This window comes from Euleptes europaea, chromosome 3 (genome assembly GCF_029931775.1).
Source record: "Euleptes europaea isolate rEulEur1 chromosome 3, rEulEur1.hap1, whole genome shotgun sequence".
NCBI classification, from domain to species: Eukaryota; Metazoa; Chordata; class Lepidosauria; order Squamata; family Sphaerodactylidae; genus Euleptes; species Euleptes europaea.
The window spans coordinates 117,428,454-117,450,128 of NC_079314.1; the positions used below are offsets into that span (position 1 = coordinate 117,428,454).

At 48.0% G+C, this 21,675-nt stretch overlaps 1 protein-coding gene across 1 annotated transcript in view; it reads left to right on the top strand.

The window, feature by feature from the left end:
- The window catches only part of LOC130474929 (uncharacterized), a 38,939-nt gene extending 18,187 nt beyond the window's left edge, over positions 1-20,752 (top strand). The window contains exons 2-3 of the mRNA XM_056846621.1: positions 17,923-18,222; positions 20,207-20,752. Coding sequence (XP_056702599.1) covers positions 17,923-18,222; positions 20,207-20,752 — 846 coding nt within the window. The remainder of the gene's footprint in view (positions 1-17,922; positions 18,223-20,206) is intronic.
- The last annotated feature ends 923 nt before the right edge of the window (positions 20,753-21,675 follow it).

Genomic DNA, 21,675 nt, shown 5'->3' on the forward strand with positions numbered 1-21,675 from the left:
TTGGGGCTGCCATCCCCACCCCAGAACACCTCTGGGGGTCCCAGGGGCTTTCAATCCCCTTGGGGGACTGTCATCCCCACCTCAGAAGACTTCTGCAGTCCCAGGGGCTTTCAATCTGCTTGGGGGGGGGGGCTGTCATCCCCACCCCAGGACAGTTTAGAAACCTTCCTGGGAAATCCATTCCACATTTTCTTTGCAACTCTTTTTGCGCTGTAATGTCTTTCAGTGGAGTCAATGCAAGTCAACTGACACGGGCAGCCTCTCCCATTGCTTCCCATGGCCTGACTTGTCATTCGTTTTAGTGCATCCCCCTATTCGTTTATTCCTACTTTTAAAATAACTCCCTCTCTCCCTCTCCACTTCATGTAATGTTGGATGCAATCTGTATGCCTGCCTGTATTTTACCAATGTTTCCCCCTTTTCCTTTCCTCACTGAAACGAGCACAAATGTGCAGAAGCCCAAATGCCCTTCTCTTTTGAGTCCGAACTAGGAACAGCAAAAGCCTCACAAATACGAGAACTTCGTTTATTTTTTGCTAGGCTGCGCTGGGAAGCGTTCAGAAAGAATTCCCGCCTAAAAAGGATTTTGCAACCAGCAAAAGAGGGCAGGAGGTTATAACCTGCCCGCAACGCGCGCAGCTGATTTACAACAGAGCATGCAAAGCAAAGAAGAACAAAAGTTCCTTTTCCAAAGTCGTTTTTTAAAATCTCGGGCTTGCAAAAGAAAGGAAAAAACCCGGCCTAAATTTCATTAAGCAAATTAAGTTTTCGCAGCTGCGAAGCACGCAACTGCTTTGGCGGGGAAATACCCAGCCAGACCATCCCCGCGCCTTCCCCCAAAGCGCAAAACCCTCTGCAAAACGCAGGCTGCTTCCCGCACAGATATTGCCTAAGAACATACCAACCCCACGACGAAGAGGGGTGGCCCGGAAAGCGCCTCTCCATTCGTCTCAAGACACAACCCACCCCAAACCTCCTAATTTTACAGTTCACTGGAGTCTCCCCAAACACTAAATGTGATACAACCGTTCAGCTTTAGTACCTTCCATTCTCCCAGCTGTAGTTTTGATAAAATTCCTGCTCCCCCCCCCCTTATCTTTGTTTGGAACAACCCTCCACTCTAGCGAGGACTGGGTTTTTGCATAAAGGACGCGCGACTTGCAACAGGGTTTCTCCTACTTCCAGGGGCTAGAAGACCCATCAACCGTTTATTTGCTGACCGTGATGTCATGATTTTTTTTTTTTTGCATATGCATTGCAGCAACCTGAAAATTTTATTTAAAGGATTAGGCAGTGAGGTTGTAGTTCGATGCACAGGAAGGCAATTTATGAATGGGAGGTTTTGCCTTGGATTTGCTGCTCTCTAGAGGCACATTTTCCTCATCCGAATTCTCAGAACTCTGCACGGGGGGGGGGGGGCTTATTTTTAAGTTTTGAGAATTTGGATGGGGGGAAATGTGCCTCTAGAGAGCAGCAAATCCAAGGTAAAACCTCCCGTGCATAAATGGCCGAAGTCTCTTGAAACACAGCAGGCTGGCTCCTGAGTAATTAAAAAAAAAAGAAGAAGAATTCACGGTTGCCAACTCCAGGTTGGGAAACGTCTGGAGATTTGGGAGTGGGTTCTTGGGGGATGGGGTGGACAGGGTTTGAATCTCAGCAGTGCATAGCACCAATGGTGTCCACCCTCCGAAACAGCCACTTTCTCCAGGGGATCTGATCTCTGAAGTCTGGAGATCAGTGGTAGTTCCAGGTGAACTCCAGGCCCCACCACTTGCCAGCTCTGGGTTGGGAAATACCTGGAGAGTTTGGGGTTGGGGAGGAAGAGTATAATGCCACAGAGTCCACCCTCCAAAGCAGCCATTTTCTCCAGGGGAACTGATCTTGGTCGTCTGGCGATCCATTGTAATAGCGGAAGATCTCCAGGTGCCAGCTGGAGATTGGCAACCCTACATAGGGTTACCAGCTCTGGGTTGGGAAATACCTGGAGATTTTGGGAGTTTTTGGAGGAACCCCAGAAGCGTATAATGCCACAGAGTCCACCCTCCAAAGCAGCCATTTTCTCCAGGGGAACTGATCTTGGTTGTCTGGAGATCAGCTGTAATAGTGGAAGATCTCCAGGTGCCAACTGGAGATTGACAACCCTACATGGGGGTTGACAGCTCTGGGTTGGGAAATACCTGGAGATTTTGGTGGTGGGACCGGGGAAGGGAGGGATTTGGGGAGGGGCAAGACCTCAGTGGGGTATATTTCCATAGAGTCAAAGCAGCCATTTTCTCCAGGGGAGCCGATCTCTCGCCTGGAGATCAATTCTAATTCCAGGAGATCTCCAGGCCCCACCTGGAGGCTGGCAAGCCTAGGCGCCAGAGATCAAACCTGGGACCTTTTGCATGCTAAGCAGATGCTCTACTACTACATCACAGCCCCACCCTTCATGATCTTTGATATGTTGGATTGCTGCCCAGTCAGAGTAGTAGAGAAGTCTAGAGAGACCAATGCTCTGACTCTTCGGTAGCTTCATGTATTCATGTGCCAAGAACAGCTGTGACCTCTGTTTGCCCTTGTGCAGTATACTGGCTCAAGCACTTAAGCAAAGAGAAGCTGGTTCTGAGCTGTGCCAGGAGGCAAGCAGATCTGGAAGTTATGCATTGCAGGAAGGAGACACATGACAACAACTTCATCTAGTATGGCCTGAGTGAAATAATCTGTAAGAGTCTTTTCAACGTCTGGATTATCTGGAAAAGTCAGCAGAGGCACAATATCTTTTAATCTGAACCCATCCAAATATTATAAAATCCTGAACAATCTGCATGTTTTGCAGAATACTTCATCATACTGGGGGAGGGGAGGGTCATGAGAGCCAGCGTGGGGTAGTGGTTAAGAGCAGTGGACTCTGATCTGGAGAACCGGGTTTGATTCCCCACTCCTCCACATGAGCGGCGGAGGCTAATCTGGTGAACTGGATTTGTTTCCCCACTCCTCCACATGAAGCCAGCTGGGTGACCTTGGGCTAGTCACAGCTCTCTCAGCCCCACATACCTTACAGGGTGTCTGCTGTGGGGAGGGGGAGGGAAGGTGATTGTAAGCCGGTTTGACTTCCTTAAGTGGTAGAGAAAGTCGGCATATAAAAACCAACTTTTTCTTCTTCTTCATAGCATGATGGAAGAGTCTAAAGTCTGCAGTACGTGTAGTGCTCATAAAATGGGGCTTTCTTCCTATCTTCCTTTCACCCCCCCTTAATATCCACCCTGATGAAGAACTAGATTAGAGTCCCATAGCAGTATGTAGTGCTCATAAAATGGGTCTTTCTCTCTTCCTATCTTCCTTTCACCCCCCCCTTAATAGTCACCCTGATGAAGAGCTAGATTTGAGTCCCATAGCACCTTAGAGACCAACAAGATTTTGGGGGTATAAGCTTTTGAGAGTCAAAGGTCTCTTTGTCAGATACTCAGAGTTCTTAGGAGCTCAGAAGCTTGCAGCACAAACACTCATCAGGAATTCACAACCATTCTAAGACCAAGGGTGTCAAACATAAGGCCTGGTGGCCGGATCCGGCCCCTTGACAGCTCTTATCCGGCTCGCGAGCCAGCCAAGGCAGCCACCCACCCCCAGTCCCAAGGTGTCAATGATCAAAGACTGTTAAATAAAATAAAATACTGTAAGAGTGTTATTGTGTTAAGCATGTTTGTATTTTAAGTAAAAATAAAATAAAAATGATATTAATTTGCTTTGCCTGCATCTTCTGTAAAGTTTGTACCTTCGATAACTGGCATTAGATTTTATAGTAGACATGGCCCGGCCCGAGCTGACGAAGTGACATTTATGTCCTATCCGGCCCTCGTAACAAACGAGTTCGACACCCCTGCTCTAAGACAGCTTAAGCTTCCTGAAGGAACATTCCCTAACAATGCAATCCTGTACCTGTCCTGGAGACCAAGCCCTAAAAGAAAAGGCTGAGGGACTTGGGAATGTTTAGTCTGGGGAAGAGGAAGTTGAGAGGGGACATGATTGCTCTCTTGAAGTGCATGCTGAATATATTCGGTGCTGTGGAGCACAGGCCAGCAGGACAATGCTGCTGCAGTCGTCTTGCTTGTGGGCTTCCTAGAGGCACCCGGTTGGCCACTGTGTGAACAGACGGCTGGACTTGATGGGCCTTGGTCTGATCCAGCAGGGCCTTTCTTATGCTCTTATTGTAATTGTATCATATATAATTATATTAGGTGCCGTGGAACACAGGCAGGCTGATGCTGCTGCAGTCGTCTTCCTTGTGGGCTTCCTGGAGGCATCTGGTTGGCCACTGGGTGAACAGACTTTGGACTTGATGGGCCTTGGTCTGATCCAGCAGGGCCTTTCTTATGTTCTTATGTTCAGTATTTGTTCCTGTTGGCAGCAGAGGATAGGAGTCGCATCAGTGGGTTTAAACTACAGGCAGAAAGGCACCGGCTGGAAATTAGGAAAGGGAGGGAATTCCCCCTCACTGGATTCTATGATTCTGTGATACTCAAAAGTAAACACTGCTGACAATGGAAGGTGGGGCTTACTCTCAAGTAAGTGTGTTCATAGTATTGCATCTTCCGAGAGTGACCCTAAGCAGGTCTGTTCTGTACTCAAGGGGGCTGCCCACAGCTAGCGTGGGGGAGGAGATAGGAGTCATGGTGCACATTGTCACGAATGACATTGGGAAATGTAGTCATGTGGTCCTGGAGGAAAAAACTAGGTTACTAGGCTGAAGGCTAAAGGTAGGGTTGCCAGTTCTGGGTTGGAAATGCCTGGAGATTTTGGGGGTGTATCCTGGGGAGGGAGGAATCTGGGGAGAGGAGGGACCTCAGCAGGGTATAATGCAATAGAGTTAGGCTTGCCATGTCTCTCTTTGCCACCGGTGGGAGGTTTTTGGGGCAGAGCCTGAGGAGGGCGGGGTTTGGGGAGGGGAGGGGCTTCAATGCCATAGAGTCCAATGGCCAAAGCGGCCATTTTCTCCAGGTGATCGGAACTCTGTCAGCTGGAGATCTGTTGTAATAGCGGGAGAGCTCCAGCTAGTACCTGGGGGTTGGCAACCCTATATAGAGTCCATCCTCCATTTTGTCTAGGGCAGGGGTCTCAAAACTGCGGCTCCAGAGCCGCATGCGGCTCTTTGGCCCGTTGAGTGCAGCTCTCCAAACTTGGTTCAGAGCCCCTGCTCTTGTGCCCGCTTTTGCCGGCAGCTGGGCTGCGGAGCCGGCGCGCCTGAGAGAGAATCTCCCTTTCCCTTGCCCTCAATGGTTGGGAGGCTAAAGCCTCCCCTCCCCTCTAGCCGCGCGATTGCTGGGCGGGCGGCTCAGTGGTTCCTGCCCCCCCCGCCTATCAGCTGTTGGGTGGGGCGGGCTTCCTTTGGTAGACCTGGCCTCCGGCTGAGTCCCATTGGGAGGCCATGTCTACCCACTGGCTTTCTTGGCGGTAGACCTGGACTCCGAGGAGGGGGAAAAAGTCCCCCTTCAGAGGCCAGGTCTACCAATTGGCTTCTATGGGCCTCTGGAGGCCAGGTCTACTGCCAAGAAAGCCAATGGGTAGACCCAATGGGACTCAGCCGGAGGCCAGGTCTACCAATAGGCTTTTATGGCGGTAGACCAAGCCTCCAGATGAGGACTCCGGACAGGGAGGGGGAAATGGCAGGGACTTACAATTAAATTTTTATCAATAAATAAGATCACTATTAAGTATGATATCAAGTTTTATTCAGTGTACCTATAGTTTAATTAAGACTTAAAACTTTAATTAAAGTTTATTAAGTTAATAAACAGTGTACCTAGCTATATAGTTTAAGTTTAAGAAATGTGGCTCTCAAAAGAAATCTCAATCGTTGTACTGTTGATATTTGGCTCTTTTGATTAATGATTTTGCTGACCCCTGGTCTAGGGGAACTGATCTTGGTTGTGTGGAGATCAACTGTAATAGTGGGAGATCTCTAGGTGCCACCTGGAGGTTGGACATCCTGGCTAAAGAGCAGGATCTCCAAGACGGTGTTCTCAGAACGGCTACCGGTTCTATGTTGCAGGCCTAGCTAGACAGATACAGATTAAGGGTCTCAATGTGCGGACGAGAAAAAAATGCCAGGAGGAAGGGTTGTGATTTGTTTGGCACGGGGGAACTTTCTGGGACTGAATCTGTACAAAAGAGACGGGCGTCATTTGAACCGAAAAGCAAACAGATTGCTGGCACTTAATCTCAAAAAGGTGCCTGAGCAGTTTTGAAGCCAACTTCCGGGGGAAAGTCCAGAGGAGCCGAGGAGCTTCCAGCTTGGAATGACTCACCCCAAAGGGTTGAAGTGAACACATGAACACATGAAGCTGCCTCATACTGAATGAGTCCATCAAAGTCAGTATTGTCTGCTCAGACCGGCAGCGGCTCTCCAGGGTCTCAGGCAGAGGTCTTTCTCATCACCTACTTGCCTGGTCCCTGTAACTGGAGATGCCAGGGATTGAACCTGGGACCTTCCGCATGCCAAGCAGGTGCTCTACCACTGAGCCACAGCCCTCTCGTTCCTGGGGAAATATTGGTGGGAGAGGGCTAGAACTGAATAATGAGAGTAGGCCAGGAATGGAGGAACATGTGAGGAAACCTGAGGACTGAGGGAGGCAGGGATTCTTAGGGAGAGAAACAAGGTCCAGGTGCCCGTATGTGTAGTGCTAGAAGTCTTCAAGCCCAGGTTGGGCGGCTGAAATGCTTGGTGCCAAATGACAATGCACATATGGGCATTTCAGAAAGCTGGTAGAATGGGGGAAATCAATGGGGTGCTGTTATCCCTTGGATATAAATTCTTAGGGTGACCTGCCAGCAAATCACAACCCTGGACATTCTGTAGACATGGCAGGGAAGGGTGCATTAGGGGCAGAGGTGGTGTGTATATATCAAAGACATAGGGTTGCCAGGTTCCTCTTTGCCACCGGTGGAAGGTTTTTGGGGCAGAGCCTGAGAAGAGAGGGGTTTGGGGAGGGGAGGGACTTCAATGCCCTAGAGTCCAATTGCCAAAGCAGCCATTTTCTCCAGGTGAACGGATCTCTATCAGCTGGAGATCAGTTGTAATAGCAGGAGATCTTCAGCTAGTACAGTGGAGGTTGGCAACCCTACAAAGACAGCACAGAGTCGACAAAGCAAGAAAACAATAGGTGAAGAAAATCCCCCATGGGATCACTATGGGTGGAGATACCAGGTCCTAAGGGTTACTTAAAAGTGGGAGTGTACTGTCACACACACCCCACCCCGATCAAAAGCAGGAGGCAGATGTTGAGATGGAGAGGGACATAGGGGAGGGGACCAAAGGGGAGGATGTTGTAATACCAGGTGACTTCAGCCTCACACCAACAGGAAAAATAAGTGCTTGAGTTATGCCACGGAAACAGGCTTTTTAGACATCAGAAATGACTGTGCGTTGGAGCAGTTGGTCACAGAGCCAACCAGAGGGATCGCAACTCTGGGACCGGATTCTTAGTGGGGCTCAAGATCAAGGTTGCTGAGTCTCCACCAGCAGTGGGAGATACCTAGCTCCCATTTCCCACTGCTGCTCAGAGCAATAGTAGGAAAATGAAAAGAAAAAAAAAGCCACCAATTCTCTCTAGGATTGGAATCGGAAACTCTATGTTTTTACCATAGAGTTTCTGGCAGTTCCTAGAGAGGCATGACACCTCTTCCGGCTTTTCCTGGAAACAACGTCCTGTCGGCGTTGACAGATGCCCCCCACATCCTCCCTCAGTCTCCCTTATGCGAGACTGGGAACAGTGACTACCATGCTATCAAGTTCAGCATTCATGTTAATGGAAAGTTGTCCCCAAGGCCCAAAACAATCGCTTTTGATTTCAGAAGAGGGAACTTTGCTAAAATGAAGGAACTAGTCAGAAGGAAATTAAAAGGGAAAATGAAGAGAGCTAAATCGCTCCAGGATGCCTGGAAGCTATTTAAAACTACATTAACTGAGTCCCGGTTAGAATGCATGCCTCCAGTCAGGAAAGGTACTACCAAGTCTAAAAGGATGCCCTTGTGATTAATGACTAATGTCAAGGAATCCATAAAAAGCAAAAAAAGTTAAATGTTTCCCCAATCACGGTCAGCAGAACGGAGCACAGGTTGTGGAAAACAAACACAGGTTGCCAATAAGGCAAGCAAAAAGAGAATTTGAGGAACAGATGGGTAAAAATATTTAAGACTAACCTATTGGTCCTCCATAACAGCTGATCTAAAAAAAGGCTTTGATATAGATGTTCTCTTTTCTGCCAAGGTTATGCTCCTAAGCTACGTGGCCGTTTAATTGCACATCTATTGACAGCTGCTAGACTAGTATTTGCAAGATTTTGGGAAATCAGACCTAAATCCTACAGTTGACAAGTGGATTCTGAAATTTAAGAAAATCTTTCTCCTGACAAACTGACAAAAAGAAAGGATATGATGTGTCACAATTGCAAAGAATTTGAGAAATATTTCTTGTAAAAATATAGTGCCTGTGCCTATGTATATACTACAGAGTATTAATTAAAAAAAAATCTGGGGGGAAAAAGCACATGAAGACTACCAATAAGTACTTCTTCAAATATTGGGAGAGGGGAAATGGACTAGGAAGGTGGCTGGGCCTTTGGATGACAAAGGGATAAAAGGATTAGTTAAGGAAGATGGAGAGATGGCATGAATGGATGTGCAGCAGCAGTCAAAAAGGGGTCCAAAAATATTTATTTATTTAAAAGTGTATCCTGCATTTCCTCATGGTTCAAGGTTTCTTGCTGTAATAGTTTAAAACATTTGCAATTACAAACAAAAAATCCAAAGCAAATCCAAAATCTCTCCCCCCCCCACCTTTAAAAGATGCCTTTCTTTCAAAGTCCATCAAAAGCCCTGGAAAACAACCAATATTGTAATGTCCAGTGTGGTGTAGTGGTTGTGGTGGTTCGGAGCAGTGGATTCTAATATGGAGAACTGGGTTTGATTCTCCACTCCTCCACATGAAGTCTGCCGGGTGACCTTGGGCCAGTCACAGTTCTCTCCGAACTCTCTCAGCCCCACCTACCTCACAAGGTGTCTGTTGTGGAGAGAGGAAGGGAAGGCAACTGTGAGCCGCTTTGAGGCTCCTTAAAAGGTAGAGAAAAGCAGGGTATAAAAACCAACTCTTCTTCAGTGTAGTAGCCAAGTTTGCAGATGACACCAAATTATTTAGGGTGGTTAAAACAAAATCGGACTGTGAAGAGCTCCGAAAGGATCTCTACATAATGGAAGAATGGGCATTAAAATGGCAAATGAAATTCAGTGTGATTAAGTGTAAAGTGATGCATATTGGGGCAAAAAATCCCAACTTCACATATACACTGATGGGATCTGTGCTGGCAGCGACAGACCAGAAAGGGATCTTGGGGTGGTAGTGGATAGCTCAATGAAGATGTCAACCCAGTGTGCGGCTGCTGTAAAAAAGGCAAATTCCATGCTGGCCATAATTAGATGAGGAATACAGAATAAACTGCTGATATCATACTGCCCTTGTACAAATCTATGGTGAGACCACCCTTGGAATACTGTATACAGTTCTGGTCACCACACCTAAAAAAGGATATTACAGAGCTTGAGAAGGTGCAGAAAAGAGCAACCAAAATGATTAGGGGACTAGAGAAACTGTCCTATGGGGAACGGTTAGGACGCTTAGGGCTGTTTAGCTTGGAAAGAAGGCGGCTAAGGGGAGACATGATAGAGGTCTATAAAACTATGCATGGTTTGGAGAGAGTGGACAGGGAGATGTTTTTCTCCCTCTCCCATAATACTAGAACACGGGGTCATCTGCTAAAGCTGGAGGGCGAGAGATTCAAAACAGATAAAAGGAAGTATTTTTTCACACAAGGCATAGTTAAATTGTGGAACTCCCTGCCCCAGGATGTGGTGATGGCTCCCAACTTGGAGGGCTTTAAGAGGGGAGTGGTCATATTCATGGAGGAGAGGGGTATTCATGGCTGATAGTTAGAATGGATACTGGTCATGCTGCATACCTATTCTCTCTAGTATCAGAGGAACATGCCTATTATATTAGGTGCTGTGGAACACAGGCAGGATGGTGCTGCTGCAGTTGTCTTGTTTGTGGCTTCCTAGAGGCACCTGGTTGGCCACTGTGTGAACAGACTGCTGGACTTGATGGGCCTTGGTCTGATCCAGCAGGGCCTTTCTTATGTTCTTATGTTCTTCTATGACCAACTCTTTTTGGTCTCTAAGGTGCTTCTGGACTCCAATCTAACTGTTTTACTCAGCAATTAAACTGTGGAACTCACTGCCAGTGGAGGTAGCGATGGACGTGAGCTTTAAAAGGGGGTTAGACAGACTCACGGAGGAGGGGTGCATCAATGGCTTCTAGCCATGATGACATTCGGTAGCGAATGTCTGAATCCCTGTGCTTTGGGCAGAAGCAGGGGAAGGCCTTGTGTTCTGTGCCCTGCTTGTGTGGCCCTCCAGGGCAACTGTTTGGCCACTGTGTCTGATGCTGGACTAGATGGACCACTGGTCTGACCCAGCAGGGCTCTTCTGATGTTCTTAGGATGCTGGACTGGATGGACCACTGGTCTGACCCAGCAGGGCTCTTCTGATGTTCTTAGGATGCTGGACTAGATGGACCTCTGGCCTGATCCAGCAGGGCTCTTCTTATGTTCTTAGGATGCTGGACTAGATGGACCACTGGTCTGACCCAGCAGGGCTCTTCTGATGTTCTTAGGATGCTGGACTAGATGGACCACTGGTCTGATCCAGCAGGACTCTTCTTATGTTCTTAGGATGCTAGACTAGGTGGACCACTGGTCTGATCCAGCAGGGCTCTTCTTACGTTCTTAGGATACTGAACTAAATGGACCACTGGCCTGATTCAGCAGGGCTCTTCTTATGTCCCCAGGAAAGTGTTTTTAGGATTGCAGTGTTAGGTGGGGTTGACTTTATCCTACCAGCTTCCAAAGCTTTCCAAATGTACATTCTGCAGTGTGTGGAATGAGTCATACTTGAAGTTGTTACTCCCCCACCTTCCCGGTCGTTACCTGTGACCACTGTGATTGCGGACACCAAAAAAGAGGAAACAGTTATACACTCAGGCACGTGACACATGATGCTCTAAATCTGGGGAAGCCGGAAGTGGGCCAATTCTTTTTTACTCACCCAAGCAGAGTATGTGTGGGTAGCAATACACAAATTAGCTTGTGTTTAATGCTTCGTCCCCTGTACAGAGCCTTGGGGAATTCCTCAGTTCCTTGGACGTGGGAAAGGGAAACCAAGCCATCAGCTTCGTGTAAGCACATTTGACTGTGCCCAGCAAAGTCAGCAGTGATCCTTTCCCAGTGAGTTTACAGTTGACTCAGAAACATTATCGTTCCTTGTCTATAAGCAGGAATTGCTGGCTTTGCGTACGGCAAGCTGAACGAGAAAACCCTTGTGACTCAAACATGCTCGGTAGTGATCCTGGGAAGGGGCCATGGCTCAGTGGTAGAGCATTACTTGGCATGCAGAAGGTCCCAGCTTCAATCTCTCCACTTAAAAGGAGGAGGTAGCAGGTGACATGAGACCGCCTGAGACCACGGAGAGCTGCTGCCATACTGCCTCTGATGGACTATGAGTAGAAGGTAGTTCTGTGACAGAGTGGGGATTCGAACCTGGGTTTCCCAGATCCTAGTCCAGTATTCTAACCACTACACCCCAGTACCTTGCCTTACTGTTGATATGAATGCCCTAGCCAAGGCATGGTTGAAAGAAGAAGGAGGAGGAGGAGGAGGAGTAGTTTCTCTGTTTTTAAGGAGTCTCAAACTGGTTTACAATTGCCTTCTCTTCCTCTCCCTACAACAGATACCTTGTGAGGTAGGTGCGGCTGACAGAGTTCGGAGAGAACTGTGACTGGCCCAAGCAGGCTTCATGTGGAGGAGTGGGGAATCAAACCCAGTTCTCCAGATCCAAGTCCGCCACTCTTAACCATTTATGCCATTCTTAATATTTATGCTGGAAAATATGGTCTTCAGAAAATGTCCCTGTCCCCCCTCCCTTTTGCAATTTTGGGGGTCTTTTGCAATTAAAAAAAAAAAAGCTCCAGAATATCGGTTAGTACTGCGCAGAAGAAGGCAATGGTAAATCACTTCAGACAAAATCTTCCCTCAAAAACCCTATGATGAGACAATCCAAAATGAAAAAAGCCACGGTCCTTAGTCTGCAAGACCTGAGCAAGGCTGTTAACGATGGGATGTTTTGGAGGTCACTGATTCATAGGGTCACCATAGGTCAGAAGCGACTTGATGGCGCTTAACACACACGCACACACAGAATATCATTATATCGATATACAGTTGTAAAAATCGTGTCCCTGCCTACCGGTTCTCCCCTGAAAATGTCTTTACTTAAGACTGCCGTCTAAAAAAACCTACAGGTGATGGGGAGGGGCTGTGGCGCAGTGGAAGAGCATCTGCCTGGCATGCAGAAGGTCCCAGGTTCAATCCCCGGCATCTCCAGTTAAAGGGACTGGGCAAGTAGGTGATGGGAAAGACCCCTGCCTGAGACCCTGGAGAGCCGCTGCCGGTCTGAGTAGACAATACTGACTTTGATGGACCAAGGGTCGGATTCAATATATGGCAGCTTCATGTGTTCATATTGAGTTGGTGAGACTAGGTTCTCAGGGAGCGTGTGCAGTGACTTCAAGTCCCAGCCAATTTATGGCAACCTTGTGGAGGGTTTTGAAGGCAAGAGATTAACAGGTAAGTTTGTCATTGCCTTCCTCTGCACAACAACCCAGGCATTCCCATCCAATTAGTACCCAGGGCTGACCCTACTTAGTGTCTGAGATCAGACCATCCAGGTCTGAGGGAGACCCGGGTTCAAATCCCCACTGTGCCGCGAAGCTTGCTGGGCGACCTTGGGCCAGTCACATGCTCTCGGTCTAACTTACCTAACAGGGCTGTTGTGAGGATAAAACAGGTAACGGAGAACCCTAGCTCCTTGGAGGAAGGGTATGATAGAAAGTAACAGATACACAGAGAGACAGAGGCCATTTATGCAGAGTCAATTTTGATGCTCGCTCAAATCTGCTTTTTTAAATCCGCCCTTTAAAATGACTATTCATGGTCCCGATGCAAGAGGAGAAAGTCAAGCGAATTCCATCCCCCACTCGCCTGCTTCTTCGTTCCTTTGTTTGCATAGCCATTAGCAATGGTTGTTTGCATAGCTAAGCCGCGGCTGTGTTTTTTCATGGTTCCTTCAGTAAATGCTTCGAGGCGGGAGCGGAGTAAATACAAAAGGTTGCGTAAAGGGGCTCTTAAGAAGTGCGAAGCAGGTATGTGCCGGCTTTGCAGTGACTTCTGGAATGACGGTTCAGTGTTAAGATATCAAAAATATATGCGGGGCACTTCAGCCTGGAACGCACTGCTAATTACCAAGCATAAATGGCCAGAGTGTAGCTGTCTCTACCACATCCGCTGCAGCTATTCAGGATCACCGTGCTAGTTGAGAAAAGTTATGTTATAGCTGATTATTGATATACAATGTTTGTCATATTTGCAGTTCAGGGTTGAGATAAAACAGAAGGCTGAAAAGGATCGATCGCTACGATATAAATGTGTTTGGGTACCAGCTGCCAGCTCATCTGGGCAGTTTCTCACCAAAGACGGCAACAGACGTTAAATATACATCTTTATCCCATAAACCAGCCTGACGGGTCTTTTACAGGAAAAGGATCTGACCTTGAGAAGTCCCAGCTGAAGAGCCACATTCTAATTTGGATAGCAGTTCCTCCCACGTAAGCAGAGGAAGTTAATTGCATTCGATAACCTGCTACCCTTAGAAAACACTATTTAAGCAGCCCCAGAGTCAAAAGGTTATACTTTCGTGCTCTCCGTGAAGGCAAAAATCAACCAACCCGGCATAAACCTTCCAAAAGGTAAAACACTTTCCTTCTCTTTTAAAAACTCATTTGCGTCTGATCTAAAACTTAGAGGTGATGGGGGGGGGGGTCAAAGAAAAGAGTTTTTAGGAAGTGCAAGGTTGTGTGGAGGAAAGTGGGATTTGGTTTAGCAGAACCCACAACAGCTATTATTTAAGTCGATTCTGTCAACCGGATACTGTTTTCTTCTGATAAATCTGGCAAGTGGTTAAGATCTTCGGCCAGGATCACAACGTCAGAGAGGGCAGCTGCGTGAATTTGTTGCAGCAAAACAAAACAGAATCGTGTGGCATTTGAAAAGACTAACAAGATTTATTCCAGCTCATGAAAGTTCACACTGGAATAAATGTTATCCTTTAAGGTGCCACCGGACTTCTGTTTTGTTCTGGATCAGAACACCCTTTGTAATAAACTAGTTTGGTTGCATTAGCTCTATCAAATTTTGCAAAATGTATTACATTGCTAAGAAATTTCCATATTTACTTACACACTTCCTTACTTTTAGTTACTTCATTTATACTGCACCTTTCTCCCCAAATGGGATCCCAAGGTGGCTTACATCATTCTCCTCTCCTCTGTTGTATCCTCACAACAACCCTGTGAGGTAGGTTAAGCTGAGAATGTGTGACTGTCCGAAAGTCACTCAGCAAGCTTGCATGGCAGAGAGGGGATTCGAACCTGGGTGTCAGCTCTGGGCTCGCCATACAAATCCCACAAACGACTTCTAGGCAGGTTCTCCTTAGAAGGTTGATTTAATGGAAAATATAAAGCTAATTACAGAAACCAACTTGGAAATAGCAAGGATACTAATGAGGGCAAGAATGAGAGTGCAGTAGATATAAAGTTGAAATGAACTTTCTGGACGGCTCCTGGTTGCTACGGCAAACCATAGATAGCCCTTGTTCCCAGAGAAGAGCGAGACACAACATAACAGAGTTGAATAACAATTCGAACTTGGAGCACCACCTGGCCTAACCGCTGAGTACCAGGCCGGTGCCTGACGTTCTGCCCCCTCTAAAGCCCCCCTCCTCCCATGTCCGGCGGGGAGGAACTGTCCGGGTACAACGCATGGAATTGGCGAACTAACCGGGGGGCGGAGACGTGGTGATGGTTCACCCATTCATCGTAAGCAGGACCGAAATGTTTCCAACGATCAGATACTGCAGCACCCCCCCTGTGGACCCGGGATTCGAGGATCTTGGAAACTTCGAACTGTTCCTCCCCTCCCACCCTGCTAGGCACCTCCAGAGGAGCTTCCGGGTGCCATTCGGGCGAGGGTACATGTTGTTTTAAAAGACTAATATGGAACACTGGATGTATTTTTCTCAGAGCCTTAGGGAGGGAGAGCTCTACAGTCACTTTGTTGATGATTCTCGATATGGGAAAAGGTCCTACAAACTTTTCACTGAGTTTCCTGCACGGGCGCAGAGAGCGTAGGTTTTTGGTGGACAGGTACACTAGATCCCCCGCCTTGAAATCCCAACCAGGCGAACGATGTTTATCTGCTTGAGCCTTGTACTTTCGTTTAGCCCGTTCCAAATTCTTTTGCAACCATGGCCAAGTGGTCTGAATTGCGTGGACCCACTCGGTTATGTCGGCACCCCCCTCCTCCCCTGAGACGTCAACACTGCCTAGGGGGCCGAACTCCCTCCCATACACGGCGTAGAATCCTGTAGATTGATGCACAGCATTATTATAAATCCTGTAGATTGATGCACAGCATACTCTGCATAAGCATACTCCGCAAAAGGCAAGAGGTCGACCCAGTCATCTTGATGGTAATTGACATAACACCGTAAAAAACGCTCCAACACAGCATTTACCCGTTCGGTCTGCCCATCGGTCTAAGGGTGAAACGCACTTGACAGTCCCTGCTCCACCCCCACCAATTTGAGAAAAGCCCTCCAAAACTTGGCTACGTATTGAGCTCCGCGGTCGCTGATTATCTTGCGCGGGAACGAATGATATTTAAAAACATGTGACACAAACGAACAGGCTAATTTGGGGGCGGGCCACAGGGCTCCTCTCAAAAACTTACACCCCCAAAACCTTGTTGGTCTCTAAGGTGCTACTAGACTCCAATCTGGCTGGTCTACTGCAGCCCAACACAGCTAACCTCTGAAACTATCTGTCCAGAAGGACAGCTTAACCCCCGCAAGCAACCCACTCTACAGCATTCTAACAAATGTAGCCCTCGTAACAGCAACGATCAAAGACCTCCCAAGTAATTTACCTTTTCTCTTGCCCTGAAAACCCTATGGGGTTGCCATCAGACAGCTGTGACCTGATGGCACTTTCCACCACCACTATTGTTCCCTTTAGCTGGAGATGCCAGGGATTGTACCTGGGGCCTTCTGCATGCCAAGCAGATGCTCTACCGCTGAGCCACAGCCCCTCCCTCTTAACACACAGAGCAGCCACTGGCAAGAGATGTCTTTTTCCCCCAGAGACTGCCGGAAGAGAAGTTGAGCAGCTGGTGACTTTTCAGTTATTTATCAGCGCTTATCTTATCTCTGCTTTGCAGCTAATTATTCTACATCTGCCTCCTCCTCTCAACCCCCCCTTAGAAAAATTAAGCTCCTGAGGAGAGATAAGCATAGAGGAGAAACAACAAACAGAGAAAAGCCACCAGATGGTTACGATCTCCTCCACCTTTCTCGTCCAGGAGCATCAGAATCCACAGCAATCACAACCTAGACCTTTCAAGCAATGAGTTTTTAACATATCACCAGACTATTTTTTATTACCTTCATAGAATCATAGGGTTGGAAGGGACCACCAGGGTCATCTAGTCCAACCCCCTGCACAATGCAGGAAATTTACAACTACCTCCTCTCCACACACACACCCAGTGACCAGAAGATGGCCAAGTTGCCTTCCCTCTCATCATATGCCTAAGGTCACGGAATCAGTATTGCTGACAGATGGCCATCTAACCTCTTCTTAAAAACCTCCAGGGAAGGAGAGCTCACCACCTCCCAAGGAAGCCTCTTCCACTGAGGAATCGCTCTAACTGTTAGAAAATTCTTCCTAATGTCTAGACGGAAACTCTTTTGATTTAATTTCAACCCGTTGGTTTTGGTCTGACCTTCTCGGGCAACTGAAAACAACTTGGCACCCTCCTCTCTATGACAGCCCTTCATGTACTTGTACATGGTTATCATAATTGACACCAGGACGACGATGGCATTTAAAGATGGCATTGTGAGAACCAGTGTGGTATAGCGGTTAAGAGCGTTGAACTAGTATCTGGGAGATCCAGGTTTAGATCCCCATTCATGCTATGTAAACTTTCTGGATGACCCTGGGCCAGCCACTCTCTACCAGCCTAACCTACCTCACAATTGTTGTAAGGATAAAATAGAGGAGACGAGAACGATGTCAGCAGATTTGGGTCCCCATGGTGGAGAAAGGCGGGGTATAAATAACTTAAATAAATTAACAAATAAAACTGCTGTGAGGGCCCACAGTGTGTTTTAGGGTTGCCAACCTCCAGGCACTATCTGGAGATCTCCTGCTATTACGACTGATCTCCAGCCAATAGAGATCAGTTCACCTGGAGAAAATGGCTGCTTTGGCAATGGGACTCTATGGCATTGAAGTCCCTCCCCTCCCCAAAACCTACCCTCTTCAGGCTCTGCCCCAAAAACCTCCCACCAGTGGCAAAGAGGGATCTGGCAACCCTGTGTGGTTGAATGAGGTGCTGTCCCCCCCACACACCTTATCAAGTGCAAAAATGGCCGCACCCTAGGCTGTTTCAGCCCTTAAAAAGGGGCAGGCGATGACAATACAACAACAGTTCAGTTCTCCATGACGGGGGCCCTCACAGCATTTTAAAAATTACTTAAAAATGGCGGCACCTTCCTTGTGGCAGCCACAAGGATGCCGTCATGTCTAGTTTGGCCCTTGGGAAAAAGAAGGAGCAAAATAACCTCTCTTGGTCCACCTGTCTGCCCCAAATACATGCCCTCCCGTCTCCGGAAGCAATATGTTGTTGAATTTGTAGCCTCTTGCTTCTCTCTAAACTCTAGCCGTCAGCGTACACGATGCTTCTGGTTCTGCTCTTCGTCTGCGTGTGCTGGCACAACACGCCGGGCAACGCCGAGGTGGTGGCCTCTTTTGAGGAAACGTGCCCCCAGTTTTTCTTCAGGGAAACCCCTCCGAAGATCGGGCTCCAGCCCACGCAAACAGCACAGATCTGCCAACGTTACAAAAACCAGTACCGGTATGCCACGATGTATGACAGAGGACACCGCATCCCCGTCTACTCAGCCTACATCTACAACCCTGGGAAGGCAAAGAGGCCCAGTAATTGGATGGTGGAGCCCCAGGTAAGATGGGTGGAAGCAGCTTGAAGAGAGGGCAAACCTCTAGCCTTTCCCTTCCTTCTTGAGTGTTAAGTGCCATCAAGTTGCTTCCGACTCACAGCGACCCTATTAATCAGTGTCCTCCAAAACGTCCTATCCTTGACAGCCTTGCTCAGATCTTGCAAACTGAGGGCCGTGGCTTCCTTTATAGAGTCCATCCATCTCTTGTTGGGCCTTCCTCTTTTCCCGCTGCCTTCAACTTTTCCCAGCATGACTGTCTTTTCTAGTGACTCTTGTCTTCTCATAATGTGACCAAAGTATGACAGCCTCAGTTTTAGTCATTTTAGCTTCTGGGATCAGTTCAGGCTTGATTTGATCTAGAACCTACTGATTTGGCAGTCGAGGGTATCTGTAACTCTCCTCCAACACACATTTCAAAGGAGTCTACTTTCTTCCTATCAGCTTTCTTCACTGTCCAGCTTTCACACCCATACATAGTAATAGGAAATAAGATGGCATGAATTAACTTGATTTTGGTTGCCAATGACACATCCTTACATCGCTGCCCTTCCCAGTCTCAATCTCCTTCGGATTTCTTGGCTGCAGTCTCCCTTTGGGTTGATGATGGAGCCAAGCAATAGAAAGTCTTCAACAGTTTCAATTTCCTCATTGACAGCCTTAAAGTTGAGTAATTCTCCTGTAGTCATTACTTTTGTCTTCTTGATGTTCAGATGCCTTGCCTTCCTAGGAAGGAGAAAAAGCACTGGGCTATTTGTGTGAATGGCTTTGTAGAGTGGACACAATCCCTGCCCCAGGCAGCTTACACTTAGGGTTGCTAGTCTCCGAGTGGTGGCTGGAAATCTCCGAAATTCCAACTGATCTCCAGACTACAGAGATCAGTTCCCCTGGAGAAAATGGCTGCTTTGGAGGGTGGACTCTCTGGCATTGTACCCTACTGAGGTCCCTGTTCTCCCTTCCCCAAACCCTGCCCTCCTCAAACTCCACCCCCAAATTGCCTGGAATTTTGCAACCTGAAGTTGGCCATCCTAGCTCTCATGCAAGTAAGGTTGGGTTTGGGAACAAAATCTCTACTATTAAAATACCCAGTTCAGAAGTGTAATCGCCAGAAGAGGCATGGCGAAATCCTTGGCTTCAGTGCACTTAGAAGGACATAATTCTGTTTAGGATTGCACTGCCAGGGTAGTAAAGAGATTTGGATGAGTATTGGTGATAGCAAGGATCAACAAATTCTCCTTCAGCCTGAATGAACTGTTTGAGTGAATTTAGGCCAGTTATACTCTTTCTCTCTCTGTAGCCTACCTCACAGGTTGTTGTGAATACAAAGGGAAGGAGCAGCTTATGCAACTGTTTTATTTATTTACTTATTTGTTTACTTCATTTATACCCTGCCTTTCTCCCCCATGAGGACCCAAAGCAAGTTGCATCATTCTCCTCCATTCTGTCCTCACAGCAGCCCTGTGAGGTAGGTTAGGCTGACAGTGGCCGTTTTTGCATGGTAATTAGCGGCGCATTCCAGGCTGAATTGCCCCGCATATTATTTTGAATTTTGCACGCTGAACCGTCATTCCGGAAGTGACTGCGAAGCCAGCGCAGACCTGCTTCGCATTACAAAAGAGCCCACTTGACGAGACCTTTTGTCTTTACTCCGCTGCTGCGGAGAATAACCATGCAAAACACGTGCTAATGGCTATGCAAGCAAATGAAGGAGCAGGCGAGTGGGGGGTGGGTGGAATTTCTCCTTTTGCGTCAGGACTGGGAACAGGCATTTTTAAAGTTGCATTTTTAAAAAGAGCTTTGAGCGAGCTTCAAAATTGACCATGCATAAATGGCCAGTGCGTGACTGGCCCAAGATCACCCAGCAAGCTTCCACAGCAGGTCACGTTAATACCATTTAAGGCACTGCTTGCGAAGAAGCATCTCTGTTTTTAGCGGCTGTTTCCCTCCATTGTAATTTCTTCCTTTTTTGTGACTCTCCTGTTATCCAAAGCTTGTCAATTTATCGTTGCCACCCGAAATGACTTCGGAAGGGGCCCTCCTGCAAAAATCCCGCGCCACGGAAGCAGAGCTGTGGGAAAGTCAGGCCGTCCTGCAAGACTACAAGAACCTGGCCGATTACAACCGGGGCCACCTGAACCCGAACAGTCACCAGCCTGACCTGGACGCCAAGAAGTCCACCTTCACCTTGACCAACATCGTGCCGCAATACATCAAGCTCAACGGCGGCTCCTGGAACAACTACGAGCAACAGACGATGGCGAGCAACACCCAAGGGTGTAAGGAAACCTTCGCCGTGGTGGGCGCGGTGCCAGGGAACAACTACATAGCCGGCGGGCGGGTCAACAAACCCAGCCACGTCTGGTCCACAGCCTGCTGTTTCATAGACAACAACCACATGAGGTCCTGGGCGATCATTGCCCCCAACGATAAGGACGTGGTGGAACATCTCACCCTGGGGCAGCTGGAGGAGAAACTCGCCGAGCTGTATCATCTGAATGGCGTCTCCCTGTTTCACAGCGACTGTCCCCGAGAATAAGATGTTGGCTGCCTCCGTCATGGGGCAACATTATTGGTAGGGCTGCCGACCTCCCAGTGATGGCTGTAGATCTCCTGCTATTACAACCGATTGAGATCAGTTCCCCTGGAGAAAACGGCCGCTTTGGTAATTGGACTCTATTGCATTGAAGTCCCTCCCCTCTCCAACCCCTGCCTTCCTCAGGCTCCACCCCCAAAATCTCCAGGTATTTCTCAACCTGGAGCTGGCAACCCTAGTCCTCGGTGGCAAAGCATACGTTAAACTGATTCAGCAATCTCCTCTTTCCAAACATGTTTTCTTCAGACATTGCAAACTGCAGTCAGACAGACCTGGGAACTGGGGTGGTTCATATCCATACTCCAGGTCCATTTGCAATATTTTTCAGGCCAATGAAGCAACAGATTGGCTTTTTTCTTGGCACAAATGCTCTGATGCACATGAAAAGTTCCTTTGCTCTTCAAAGCTTCCTTGCTCACGCTGGCAAAAAGCCTGTTTGTATTGGAAAGGGTATTCCCGAATAAGGAAGCATCATGTGCAGGACCTTAGATGTAAGTAGGGTCGCCAACCTCCAGGCGGTGGCTGCTTTGGAGGGTGGACTCTATGGCATTGCATCCCTCCTGAGGTAACTCTGCTCCCCAAACCCCACTCTTCTCAGGCTCCACCACTAAATCTCCAGGAATTTCCCAACACAGAGTTGGCAACCCTATTTAGACATGTGAACTGGATAGGTTTGCCAGCTGGGTTGGGAAATTCCTGGAGATTGTGGGCGGGGTAGAGACTGGGGAAGGTGGGGTTTGGGAAGGGGAGGGACCTCAGGGGAGTATAATTAGGGTTGCCAGGTCCCTCTCCACCACCGGCGGGAGGTTTTTGGGGCGGAGCCTGAAGAGGGTGGAGTTTGGGGAGGGGAGGGACTTCAATGCCAG